This window comes from Watersipora subatra, chromosome 10 (genome assembly GCF_963576615.1).
Source record: "Watersipora subatra chromosome 10, tzWatSuba1.1, whole genome shotgun sequence".
NCBI lineage: Eukaryota > Metazoa > Bryozoa > Gymnolaemata > Cheilostomatida > Watersiporidae > Watersipora > Watersipora subatra.
Window position 1 is genome coordinate 28,753,982 of NC_088717.1, and position 13,974 is coordinate 28,767,955.

Genomic DNA, 13,974 nt, shown 5'->3' on the forward strand with positions numbered 1-13,974 from the left:
TACAGCCAATACAATGCAGGCATACAGCCAATACAATGCAGGCATACAGCCAATACAATGCAGGCATACAGCCAATACAATGCAGGCATACAGCCAATACATTGCAGGCATACGGCCAATACAATGCAGTCATACAGCCAATACAATGCAGGCATACAGCCAATACAATGCAGGCATACAGCCAATACAATGCAGGCATACAGCCAATACAATGCAGGCATACAGCCAATACAATGCAGGCATACAGCCAAAGGAGATTATTTGTGAATAGTGTGTATAATAATAATAATAGTGTGTAATAATAACAAAAACTGATAAAACTATTACAGCAAAAAAATGAGACTAGCTTTTCTTTTAATAATCGTTTACAAGGAGTCACAACAAGAGCATCTACACGCTTCAATCAAAGACCAGACGGTGTTTAAAACTGTCTTCCTCTTGCAAATGCTTCAGCCTTTCTCGATGTCTTTGTGTTCCTAAAGACTGCCATCTGCGCAGAACAAATGAGAGTGAAACAGGATCAACATTGAACATTGAAGACATCTATTAGCTAATACGGTTAAAGAATGAATGGCCAGCTGTATCTCTCATTTGTGTCTCATGAAAGTATATAATGAGCGGTTAGGTGATCAGTAAGGAGGCTGGAAAATAAGAGATTTCTGCCGAGTGTCAACACAGTCTGCTCACTGACGTTGCCAGTTGCTGATCAAAGCAAATATCTACCCTTCTAGGGTAATTATGTGGCTATGACACAAGGGCTGCCACCCACGATGTCCACTGACCTGTAGATCACTAGTTGGACCACTGATTACAAAAAAATCACTTGCTAAGAACCCTTCTTGAATGGTAGATAGTTTGATTGCATAATTTATATTAAGCAGTGAATAGAGTTTGGAAGTGAGAGCGTAGACTTAACAAGCACTTAACAAGCGGAGACTTAACAAGCACTTAACAAGCGGAGACTTAACAAGCACTTAACAAGCGTAGACTTAACAAGCACTTAACAAGCGTAGACTTAACAAGCACTTAACAAGCGTAGACTTAACAAGCACTTAACAAGTGTAGACTTAACAAGCACTTAACAAGTGTAGACTTAACAAGCACTTAACAAGTGTAGACTTAACAAGCACTTAACAAGTGTAGACTTAACAAGCACTTAACAAGTGTAGACTTAACGAGCACTTAACAAGTGAGTGTTATGCCATTAAAATTCATTGATATAAGCCTGGTTTTTATATGATAGCGCAGTGATCGTGCGCGGCCCAGTGATCGTGCGCGGCCCAGTGATCGTACGCGGCCCAGTGATCGTGCGCGGCCCAGTGATCGTACGCGGCCCAGTGATCGTGCGCGGCCCAATGATCGTGCGCGGCCCAGTGATCATGCGCGGCCCAGTGATCATGCGCGGCCCAGTGATCGTGCGCAATGCATTTCTTGGCTGCGACGCAGTGCTTCCATAACGCGCGTAGGTGCCATGCTTGAATTGGACAGGGTGGGTAATTTCCTTACTTTTTCGTATGGTAGATCGATTTCTTCAGAAAACAGCTCTCCGTTTGAATTGTGGGATAGGTTGGAAAGGTCAATCGGTGTATTGTGGGATACATCATCGCGCGCACCGGTCGCAAGGATCGATTCTGTTGGATCCTTGCGATCAGCGTACGCGCGTCACACCATTGTCGAGCGTTGACGTTTCCATATCACAGCTGGCGTACACACGACGCCGTGCGCCTTGTTGCGCGCCTTGCGCTGTCATATGGAAACCAGGCTTTAGACAACGGCGAGTCAGTATTTTCATAATAATTACAAAATCTTTGGGTTCCATGTGGCATAAAATTTGATTGGTGGTTAGACAATTCAAATTGAACAACCTGATATGTATTCACTCAGTGATGACTTTCACGAGTGGCTCACCTCGAATAATAATAATCAACTAAAACAGATTAAATTGTGAAAAACATGAAGAGTAAAAAAAACTAACCGATTACGATCTTCAAGAGGAAAAGATGTGACGTTCTTTCTCCAATAATCGATAGCTGGAAATTTTGCAGAATCCACATCTATTGACATGAGAGCGTTTAGCACATCTGTATCAATTTTGCAAGGCCTGGCGCTACAACACAAAAACGCATACAGTTGAGTAAGTGCTGAGTTGCTAAGCAAACAAATGAAATGCAACTATGAGGAGACTGAAATGATTCATCAAAGGAGAGAGTCAGCAGTCAGCAAATATGCCATCTTATATCTTACATCTAATATGCGATATGTAACATGACAATCCTAGCAGGGCCTGTATATTTAATAGTCTTGATGCAACATGTAATATGACAATCCTAGCAGGGCCTGTATATTCAATAGTCTTGATGCAACATGTAATATGACAATACTAGCAGGGCCTGTATATTCAATAGTCTTGATGCAACATGTAATATGACAATCCTAGCAGGGCCTGTATATTCAATAGTCTTGATGCAACATGTAATATGACAACCCTAGCTGGGCCTGTATATTCAATAGTCTTGATGCAACATGACAATCCTAGCAGGGCCTGTATATTCAATAGTTTTGATGCAACATGTAACATGACAATCCTAGGCCTGTATATTTAATAGTCTTGATGAAACATGTAACATGACAATCCTAGCAGGGCCTGTATATTCAATAGTCTTGATGCAACATGTAACATGACAATCCTAGGCCTGTATATTTAATAGTCTTGATGCAACATGTAATATGACAATCCTAGGCCTGTATATTTAATAGTCTTGATGCAACATGTAATATGACAATCCTAGGCCTGTATATTTAATAGTCTTGATGCAACATGTAACATGACAATCCTAGCAGGGCCTGTATATTTAATAGTCTTGATGCAACATGCAATATGACAATCCTAGCTATTTAGTATGACAATGACAATCTAAGTTATTTGGTATCATAAGATTCACCATGTCTTACTCTGTTGTATTGTAGGTGCAAATTATATGGGAATGTGATTACAAACTCTTAAAAGCAAAAAACGAACATTTCATCGCAGCCACTCGAGACTGCTGTAGTTTGGATTCGATTTCCAAAACGGATCAAATGGGATGTACATGTAGTTGTTACAGGATGGTTTCTGTTTACACTTTTCATACAACCTCATTCGTCGAAATATTTCCACAAATATACTTCACGCATTCAATAAAACCATGTCTATTGTTCTTACGCGTCTATTTTATCGTCATTGTGATGCTGTCACTTTTAGCACTGATATCTTATAACTTACTGTAAAAAATCGTTAAACTTTTTAACCTTAGCTCAAAGGAGTACATAGCTTGTCTGATAATCAAGACGAGCCTGTTGGTCAACTGTGATAATCGAAAAGTGCTGTAGAAATTATTTGCGAAGTATTGGGTCACATGATGAGATTACGACTTGACGATTGAATAATGCCGAAACGAAACTGTAAAGTAGCGAGCATCTATATTTCATACAGGGTCTTCGGTAAAAACCGAAGTGTTTGTCATAAACTGGTGCTACGATAAGACATATATTGAGATTTTTATTGGCCTTTCAATTCACGTGAGAACATCACGTGACAAGACGATAACCAAACTGTAATGAATACGCCAGAGAAATAAAGAGATTCCAATCTACGGCGGTTTTTCGTTTTTGAGCTTTTAAGAGCTTGTAATACAATGAGCTTGTCTTAGCATACTCATAGACATAGCGTACTCATAGACATAGCGTACTCATAGACATAGCGTACTCATAGACATAGCGTACTCATAGACATAGCGTACTCATAGACATAGCGTACTCATAGACATAGCGTACTCATAGACATAGCGTACTCATAGACATAGCGTACTCATAGACATAGCGTACTCATAGACATAGCGTACTCATAGACATAGCGTACTCATAGACATAGCGTACTCATAGACATAGCGTACTCATAGACATAGCGTACTCATAGACATAGCGTACTCATAGACATAGCGTACTCATAGACATACTGATCATAGGTGAAGCACAGCATACTTCAGTCAATACATATGGTGGAGAAGCCGCCCAGAGCTATCTTTCACTCTTATTTATATAAATATGGAGAATAAAGTACGACAAGATTCTTGATCAGAATTTTATGCTGAGTTTAATGATATAGTTTCTACACCTACATGTATAACTGGTTACATTTAAAAATTCTAAGAAAATTTTATTTTGAGAGAGGACAACTCCTAAAATTTTGAGAAATCCCCATTTTCCTGTTCGGAATTACTGCTATGAGTTAAGTTTTCACATTTTAGAGTTATAAATGGTGTGATAGACAAAAGGTATGGCGATGATGGGTGGGCCAAAATAATCTCAGAATCGCAGTGTATCGCTGAAGGAAGCCTGAAAGGGGTGATCAATGGTCATAGTTACAATAGGCCCATCATGGCACACAAACTCTGCCTGGAAGCCCTGTATGACCTATTGTTTGATAAATTCGCTGAAAATCTTGAATCCTCTAGTGCCCTTGACTCTCTTAGTTTTGACGTTAGTATGGCTGTTTTCAATCACACTGAATATAATCAATCTGAACTCGCCCACATGAATCAGGCATACCAAGATTTCATAGTCGCCTCTTCAATAGGCAACCCCACAGTTAGATTATGGGTAGAGTATATTGAAATGGTGATACAGCTGCCAAGTTTTGTTCGAGCCACAAGGGAATCTGATTGGAACCTTCATGTCAACTAACTATAACGACTCTTGCCATCGTTTTTGCATACAACCACTCCAACTATGCAAGGTATGGCACACTTTACTATACGGAGATGACGCAGCTGGCAAAGACTCACCCTCCAATTTACCAAACAATGGAAGATCACCGTGGTTATTTTACCTTTCAATATGAGCATCACCGCCCATTCTCACGATATGGCGATAGAACAGCCCGTCAATCATGATTCTAAATCACAGGGAGGTCTTATTGGATTCACAAACACCTAATCTGCCTCACAGAGATGGACCATGGCTCATCCACAAAGGACAGCTGTGTACACAGAACTAAAGAAGCTTCTGGCATTGGACTCTACTAGCTTAGGGCTTGTCAGAATCAGCATGGACAGCTGACGAAGACACAATATGTCTCATCAAGGAAATCATATCAGCTCGAATCAACCCGTTCAAGCACAAAGTTAGAAGCCTTGTCTCTATTGTCAGTGGAGGGGAGGCTTCAACTGACATTGCCTACGATTTACAAAATGCAAGACAAATCGGAGAAAAGCAGTTTCAAGATTTTGTCATCAAACGGATGACAACTCAATAAATAGAATTCAATGCGCCAATAGAGGCAAACAAACTGAAAGGTTTTTCTTTGAGTCAAAGTGCTAAAAAAACTTCTAGTAAGAAAAGTCTACAGTGTACAGAACAGATCTTTGATCGTCTTCTTGTAATTAGCCAGGAGAGGAACATAGATCTTAGAAAAGTATTTTCTTATTCCCTTGGCAATGTAAGCTAGAAGCCTGGCAAATACAGATGGATTGATGATGAAGACAGCTAGGCCTACCGTTATGACATCATTGGAGAAAAAGCTAGAGCCACATCCAACATGTTACACAAAATTTGAAAACCTTCCAAAATTTGATGCTGTGGTCATTGATTCAAGCTTTGAAACCCTCAGCAACATTCGGAATGGTTGGTAGTGAAAAGGTTAGCATCAATGGCTACATCATATGGTTCTTCTTGGGTGGATTTTGTCTGTGATAGCTATCCTGAGGCAAGCATTAAGTCAACAAAATGAATGCATCGTGGATTGAAAGGTAGTCAAAAGGTGACAATTTTTCGACCAAATCAAATAGTACCAAAATGGTCAGACTTCCTGGCAGAGGGTGCTAACAAAAAAGCTTTGGTGGCTTTCTTGAGAAAGGAGTAGAGCAGTGTACAGATCAAACAGGATCTTGATGTATACATAACATTTTCTTCCAAGCGCAACAAGATCAGTTCTCAAATGGATGGGAAAACTAGTGATAAAAATGTAGTGAGTCTAGCATTAGATCACAAGGAAGCTGACACAAGAATGATAGCACATATAAAGTCCATCATGGAAGACAAAGGATCAGACTGTACGTTGATGATAAAGAGTCAAGATACAGATGTGTTTATGATTTGTATCTTTGGTACATGAGCTTCCATCAGATCAATTGTACTACTTCTGTGGGAAGAAAGAACGAATGCGATACATACACATTGAAAATGTATCAGGTATTCTAACACTGCCCTACTGCCAGGCACTTCATGGTCTACATGCATTCTACGGTTGTGATAGTATGACTCTGATGATTCTGAATCGGTTTCTGATGTGATGAAAGACATGCTTAGTCGATACAAGACAGGATGTTCATCCAATAGATGCCAGTGCCAGAAGGCTGGACTCAAATGTACAGATATGTGTCAGTGCAAGGACTGTGGAAACAAAACTGGTGCTGAAGAAGAGAATACAGATTCTGATGAGAATGCTGGTGAAGGTAGGTTATTATACATCAAGTATCAGGTTATGTCTTTAAAAGTTTGCACAATATTTCCACTCATGATACCTTTCCCTGATACCAGACAGAAAAAATAAGACTCTACATCTTGGTAAAATCTTTAAACAGCTGTGACAGTTTTTGATTCATTTTTCCTTCTTGTAGATGTGTAGGAGATAACACACAGTCATGGTGCTACATCAGACCGACAGACAGACAAATTATGTAATCCATTATATTATATAATATCGTGTATAAGTTCAAATATATGCAACTTGGAAAGATATAAATATTAAATCTGAAATATACTACAAATTCTGATCTTGATTGATGTGTTGCAACCTTTTTGCTTTCTCCAAATGATAAACTGGCAAATTTGAAATTATATCATTAAATTCATGTATTACATAATACATTCTAAAGATTTTGTGACCAGTGGAGAAAATTGGCAATTACATACTCAGAACAAGCTCCAAATTCTGGTTCAAAAACAAATGGAATTGGGTGGTATTCACAATCATATTTAATACATACTTCAAGTTACGCATATAGCTTACATAATAATATCATTATGTAATGTAATATAAATTCGAATCCATGCATTTTTGAAATCTCATGATATGATATTTGAAATCAGCTACAAACTTTGATCTCGTTCGATGTATCACAGTCTCGCTCTGTACTGGTCAAACTTGTAAATAATAAAAATTATATTATTAATTTATTGTATCACGTAATACATTATAATTAGTCTGGTGGCTAGTTTAGAGGTGTAGAAACTAGATGCTCAGAATCGGCACAAAATTCTGGTCAAGAACATTAGTTCAACATATTATGCATCCTAATATAAAAAAATCACTTTTTTTGAGCACTTTATGGTAGGCTGCTTTTCCACTAATACTCACCCTTTAATAAATACCGGTTTTCTGGGTTGATAAGCCTGAGTTATGTGGCACATTTGGGCTGGATTGCTTTGAGGAATTGTCTCCGTCTGAAAGCTTGCTGGCTTAGTGCCAGATAATGGGCAGCTAACTGTAGGAGATACATTACACTGAGAAATTGTTTTGTTGCTCCAGCTGCTGCATTCATTCACTACTTTAAAGCCATGCAATTTAGCAGCATACAGATTATGAAATGTAATTGTACATGTATGTATGTACATGTATGATCAAGAAAGACTGAAAGCTTGCAAGCTGATTAAACTTCAATGCAAGTAAAACACAGCATTATAGTTGTGTGGTTACACTATACTAATATAGTTGCTTGGTTACACCATAGTAATATAGTTGTGTGGTTACACCATACTAATTTAGTTGCTTGGGTACACCGTACTAATATATGTAGTTGCTTGGGTACATCGTACTAATATAGTTGCTTGGTTACACCATACTAATATAGTTGTGTGGTTACACCATACTAATATAGTTGCTTGGTTACACCATACTAATATAGTTGCGTGGTTACACCATACTAACATAGTTGCTTGGTTACACCATACTAATATAGTTGCTTGGTTACACCATACTAATATAGTTGTGTGGTTACACCATACTAACATAGTTGCGTGGTTACACCATACTAATATAGTTGCGTGGTTACACCATACTAATATAGTTGCTTGGTTACACCATACTAATATAGTTGCTTGGTTACACCATACTAATATAGTTGCTTGGTTACACCATACTAATATAGTTGCGTGGTTACACCATACTAATATAGTTGCTTGGTTACCCCATACTAATATAGTTGCGTGGTTACACCATACTAATATAGTTGCTTGGTTACATCAATATGGCTGCAGAATATTCGTGTGGTACCTTTATGAAAAGGCCAAAGGCGTCTAAGTCTGTCTATTGCTGGTACTATATTTGGCACTATATACTCCAACAGAGTCCTCTGCGGTATGGGGGTAAGAGAAGAGGGAGGAGAACTGTCACCCATGGCTCCAGCGAGCAATCTGCTACTTGTTGATTGACTAGATGTCTCACACCGAGCTCTAGACAAACTTGGAGATGACGGACTGTGTATCGACATCGTGGAGAACTTTTCACATAGCTGTGTTGTCGGACTGGCAATGACCTCACTTGCCGAATTAGAACCTGTTGCAAAGGATACAATAAGACATCAGGTTTAATAATGACTTGGGGTCAGACACGCACTCACATAAACAGCTATCTTATTTGATGAGTAATCGACAAGAGAATACCGTAAAACCTCTAATTGAACGCCATGGCGCTCTATTTTTCAACCCATCATCTATAGTGGCGGTCAATTATAGGTGGCGTTCAAATAGAGGCTGGCATTGTATTTTTCAAATGGTTCGTCAGAATTTCGGAAGATAAATTTTGCCCTATTATGGGCGAAGTGAATGTTGCCTATATTTGCTCTCTTATTTCGGTTGAGCAATATTAAACCTTTTAGATGCAGTAAATCTACTAACTTACCGCTTAACTTGTCAAAGATCTCCAAATAAAATATGCATTAAAAAACCGAGAAATATCTCTATTTCAGTGGTTATCTATTGCTTGCAATTAATCTGCGATGATATTATAGCCCGTGCTGGTGTGTAATCGTGTTTTGAGGTATTATGCAGCCTAATGATTTCTAAGGCAATGGTGAAACAAGTCAAGGTAAGTGATGCTTTTGCCATGGTATTAAAGCTATCAGATTAACAGCTTGATTGGCTTCTCGGTGCTATGACATATAAGCTTTACGGCAACTCACGGATCGGCTTATTCTACAGTGTCGTATCAAGGTATGTACCTGCACGTTATTTAACACGTGCCTTACTTTCCCATTTGTTAGAACTTCCAATTTTTTATTTCATTCCAAATTTGAAAAAATACTTTTATTTTATATCTACATTTAACAAGGTTGAATAAAAGCTTATTGCACTCATTAATATGTTTGCTACAGTTTGCAGCCACAAGTTTTTTTATGTGCAATAAAAGAGGAGTTATGAACTCCAATATCCATTGTGAGCCGTGTTAAGATAATCGCAAGGATGTTATTAAATAATATGCTATAACTCTGCAATTTTATAAGTTATAAAATGATAATCGATCAAATACTTCAAACATATATACATATTTGTAGCATTTGATCGATTATCATTTTATAACTTATATATATATTTCTGAACAAGTGCCATAAACGAACCATACTTATATTACATGCATAAACAAAAATTAACATGTGAAAACAGAAATATTTGCATCGTTTGCTTAGATAGCTGTGTTCTGATTGTTGTTTTTGATGGAACGAGCTTTTTCTGGTTGTCCAATACCTTCCACAATATCTTCTGGCCTCAACTCTTCTTCTATACTACCGAACTAGTCAGAAGCTTTTACACGTAGCATTTAGCTCAAATGTAACACGTAAAAGTTTCGCTCACTAAACGTAACCTTGACCCTAAAATTAATGGTTCATCTACCATAGTAAATGTAAATCGTTTTTTATATACATGTACTTCGAAGTACCAAGACTAAGGAGCTTCTACTAGCCCGAGGCAGTTATTGATTACATATTTCTATAATGAGCTTTCAGAGTTTTAACAAGAAAAAACCAAAAAACTTTAGAATTAGACGAGAGAATTAATTGTTATTGATTATTGTAAACGATTCATTATTAACCCTTTCGCAGGTGAGTTTTTGAGCCTATATCAGCTCATCACGGGTGAATTAATTTTTCAAAAAAATGAACACTTTGAAACTTTATTGAAATGATATTTTTTTGCTACACTATGGTTGTATGATAGGTTTGTATCATATAACAAGGCACTGTACAAACAGTTTTACACCCTTTGTGCCTATATGAGCTATTTAAACTACCCTTACACATGTAAACTTTTAAGAAAATTGAAAAATTTGATTGTTTTTTGCGATATTGTTATATTGTTGAATAAAACATATTCTGTATTGATATTACAAATAAAGCACTTTACAAGATAACTCTGGTGGAACAAATACTGGCCCAATGGGACTGGTAAAATCATTGATATTGGGGCCTTTGTCATTGGTAAGGTTTCTAATTACAGTCCAAACCACATCATTACTGATTGCATCTCCTCCACCATCCCTTGGCCCAACAACAGAAGCATCGTCATCACTAGACTCATCACTTATATCAAAGTCCATTAGATTCACATCAGAAAAATTTGAGTCACTGTCTGAGTCATCAACTATAGAATCTGCCAAAACAAACTGGGCCCTTCGAGTTGATGTAGAAGGTCGTTGGGAAGATGAAGCCATGATTATAAAATGTTTTTTTGTGTTCTCAAAAGATCAATGATTGGATCTCACTAAGTAAAAAAAGCACAAAGAAAGGGCATCGACAACCATCGTAAAGGAAAAATCATTTCCGGAGGAAAAGGCTTAGTATCTTACCGAGTAAAAAAAACACATCGATATTGATAACGATCGCCCAAAACGAGTTGAAATAAAAAGATACATGTCTAAAATGTAGTTATTCAAGTCCTCACATGTGTTCTTTTACTTTAAAAGTATTTAATTTGATAGAATAATGAACACAGACCAATAGCAAGTTCTTTTGTTCACATAAAAGCATAAAATTCGATTCGGGGAAAAGGCTTAGTATCTTACTGAATAAAAAAAGCATTGAATGACGTTTGATAACGATTGCCCCAAAACAAGTTGAAATGAAAAGATACATGGCTAAAATGTAGTTATTCAAGTCGCCACATGTGTTCTTTTACTTTATAACGTATTTAAATGATTAGAAAAATGAACACAGACCAGTAGTAAGTCTTAATACGTAGTGCGTACGATATCGACATTAATGTCGCACCACCCACTAGGATCAATATCGCATAACAACATTAATGTCGCACCACCTGTAAAAGGCTTAATACGATTTTGTGGCTACTTTTCTACTGATCAATTGACATCATGGAGTCGTAAAGATAAAATATGTCAAAGTGGCGATCAAATGGAGGTGGTGTTCAATAAGAGAGTGGCATTCTATTTTTCAACCCTTCTTTCAGGATGGTGGTCAATTAAAGGTGGCGTTCAAATAGAGGTGGCGTTCCATTAGAGGTTTTATGGTAGATTGCATAGGACAAATGGTCATATATAGTCATACATAGAGTCATCCATAGATTGCAAGGTCATACAGGGTACTAATGCAAGGCCAATTTATAGCTCTATGACTTAAGACATGGGGTGATGTTTGCAATAACTCACCAAGAGAAGCAGAGTATGCAAACTTGAAACAAAGAAAAGAGCAAGGTCAAGAGGACAAGATCATTATCCTTAAAAACTTGAACAAATGTTTTGGAATATTATGTGTGTTGTGGAAATAATTGTCTTACACTTATTGCCACTTCAAACATGCTTCGGAGCCAAAACTGGTTGAGCTAGGATATGCAGATGGCACTAGAAATTGATTTGCGAGTTTAGCAACCGCACTGACAAAATCGAGGTCAATGGAAGTTGATTCAAATATTCCTTTTAGGCAATAGAATTGTGATACAGAATTGTTACAGATTGCCATAAAATAACTATTACATGCAATTTGTGATAAGCTTCGAAGCAACCCTTGCTTTATTTATGCTTCTGGCAGATTAAATGCAGAACTGGAGATTAAATTAGAACTTGATGCAGAAAGTGGAGCCCGCATAAGTTGTAGAAAAAAGGGCATACCGAAATTAGAGGCCCTGCATTTATCGGAGTTGCAATGGAGAAAACTTACTTAGCCATGGTATAAAACTTGCTCATTCTATATATATAAATCTACCTGTCTGTATATAAAGTTACCTGTCTGTCCAGCTATAGCTATTATGATTCCACAATGAAAAGCTCGCTTCCAGCTTGTAAAACAACGTCAACGCTTATGAAAAGCTCTTACACCATTCATCTAACCACGAATCAAAGCAGTTCTTATGATTCCGTCGCTCTTACTATATACCGTATACCTTTTCTCGATTGCACACGCTAAATGACGTATTAATTGATACATTGTGCCTACGGGTTACAATTCCCCTGTTATAAAATATTTTTCGGCTTAGCTCTATGACACATGATGCTTTTTCATCCTCGCTATACTAGAGCGAATTTGTTTTCCACGATACGATATCAACAAAAATCTCTCGAAATTAACATTTAGCGATCGTTGTACTGATTGTGACAAAATAACAAAAATTTCCATGTGTGTTAGCTGAAATGCCTCCCACAACGCCGGAAAGCGATATACATTGCCTGCTATCTCAGCTCAGCGTTATCCGTTGTGGTACAAATAGATTCGCAAACAGATAAACAATAAAGTTTTAGGTAAATGCTTGAAGTTTACTAAAATACATGCCTTCTAAAACTTTCTTTAAATATGTGTTGAGTAAGTTTAATTCATTTAAGTTTTATTCAGCATTCATGTTACACATCTGTCTCGAAAGCAAGAACTCTCACCAGTACGTACTTCATGTAGTACATTGAAATGTTACACTTTCTTGCAGGTCATAACCAATAAATACACTAAAGTTATTGTAGGTAACTATAGTTACTAAAGTTAACATATTGTTTTGTTATTAATTTTTAATGATGATGATTTTGATGATTTTTACCAAGAGGTGTTTGCATTAAATAATTACTATGGGTTTCAATACTACTCTATATACAAAGGTTTTGCCTGATGATACCAACACAAAAACTAATTGACATCTTATAATTGTATACCAAATTTTTTTTGTCATAATCGTAGCAAAACAGACTATATTTAGCCATTACTTACTAATAATTTCAAATTTACATTTAAACACCTTTACAATTATATTTTTCCTCCTAATTTATTTCAACGTAACAAAATTTTCTTTTATGATATGAAATGATACAAAAGTTAAAGTTGATGGTAAAAATTTAAAAACCTTTAGTTGTTCTATTTTTTCCCTTAATTCATTTGAACTGAACAAACACTTTTCCCATGATATGAAGTTCAAAAGTTAGAATAGTAAATGCTGTACACTTATATGGTAAAAATAAATTTACTTTGTAAAGATATTTTTATTACCTGGGCAATGCCGGGCATTCACCTAGTCGTCATGGTATAAAACTAGCTCAGTCACGGTATAAAACTAGCTCAGTCACGGTATAAAACTAACTCAGTCACGGTATAAAACTAGCTTAGTCACGGTAAAAAACTAGCTCAGTCATGGTATAAAACTAGCTCAGTCACGGTATAAAACTAGCTCAGTCATGGTATAAAACTAGCTCAGTCACAGTAAAAAACTAACTCAGTCACGGTATAAAACTAGCTCAGTCACGGTATAAAACTAGCTCAGTCATGGTATAAAACTAGCTCAGTCATGGTATAAAACTAGCTAGTCAGGGTATAAAACTAGCTCAGTAATGGTATAAAATTAGCTTAGTCACGGTAAAAAACGACCTCAGTCACGGTATAAAACGACCTCAGTCACGGTATAAAACTAGCTCAGTCATGGTATAAAACTAACTCAGTCATGGTAAAAAACTAA

At 37.0% G+C, this 13,974-nt stretch overlaps 1 protein-coding gene across 1 annotated transcript in view; it reads right to left on the minus strand.

Annotated features, from left to right (window-relative positions):
* Positions 1 to 226: 226 nt before the first annotated feature.
* The window catches only part of LOC137406394 (ankyrin repeat and LEM domain-containing protein 2-like), a 34,166-nt gene continuing 20,418 nt past the window's right edge, over positions 227 to 13,974 (minus strand). The window contains exons 11-14 of the mRNA XM_068092969.1: positions 8,312 to 8,593; positions 7,397 to 7,523; positions 1,976 to 2,107; positions 227 to 490 (exon numbers count right to left, since the gene is read on the minus strand). Coding sequence (XP_067949070.1) covers positions 400 to 490; positions 1,976 to 2,107; positions 7,397 to 7,523; positions 8,312 to 8,593 — 632 coding nt within the window. The 3' untranslated portion in view covers positions 227 to 399. The remainder of the gene's footprint in view (positions 491 to 1,975; positions 2,108 to 7,396; positions 7,524 to 8,311; positions 8,594 to 13,974) is intronic.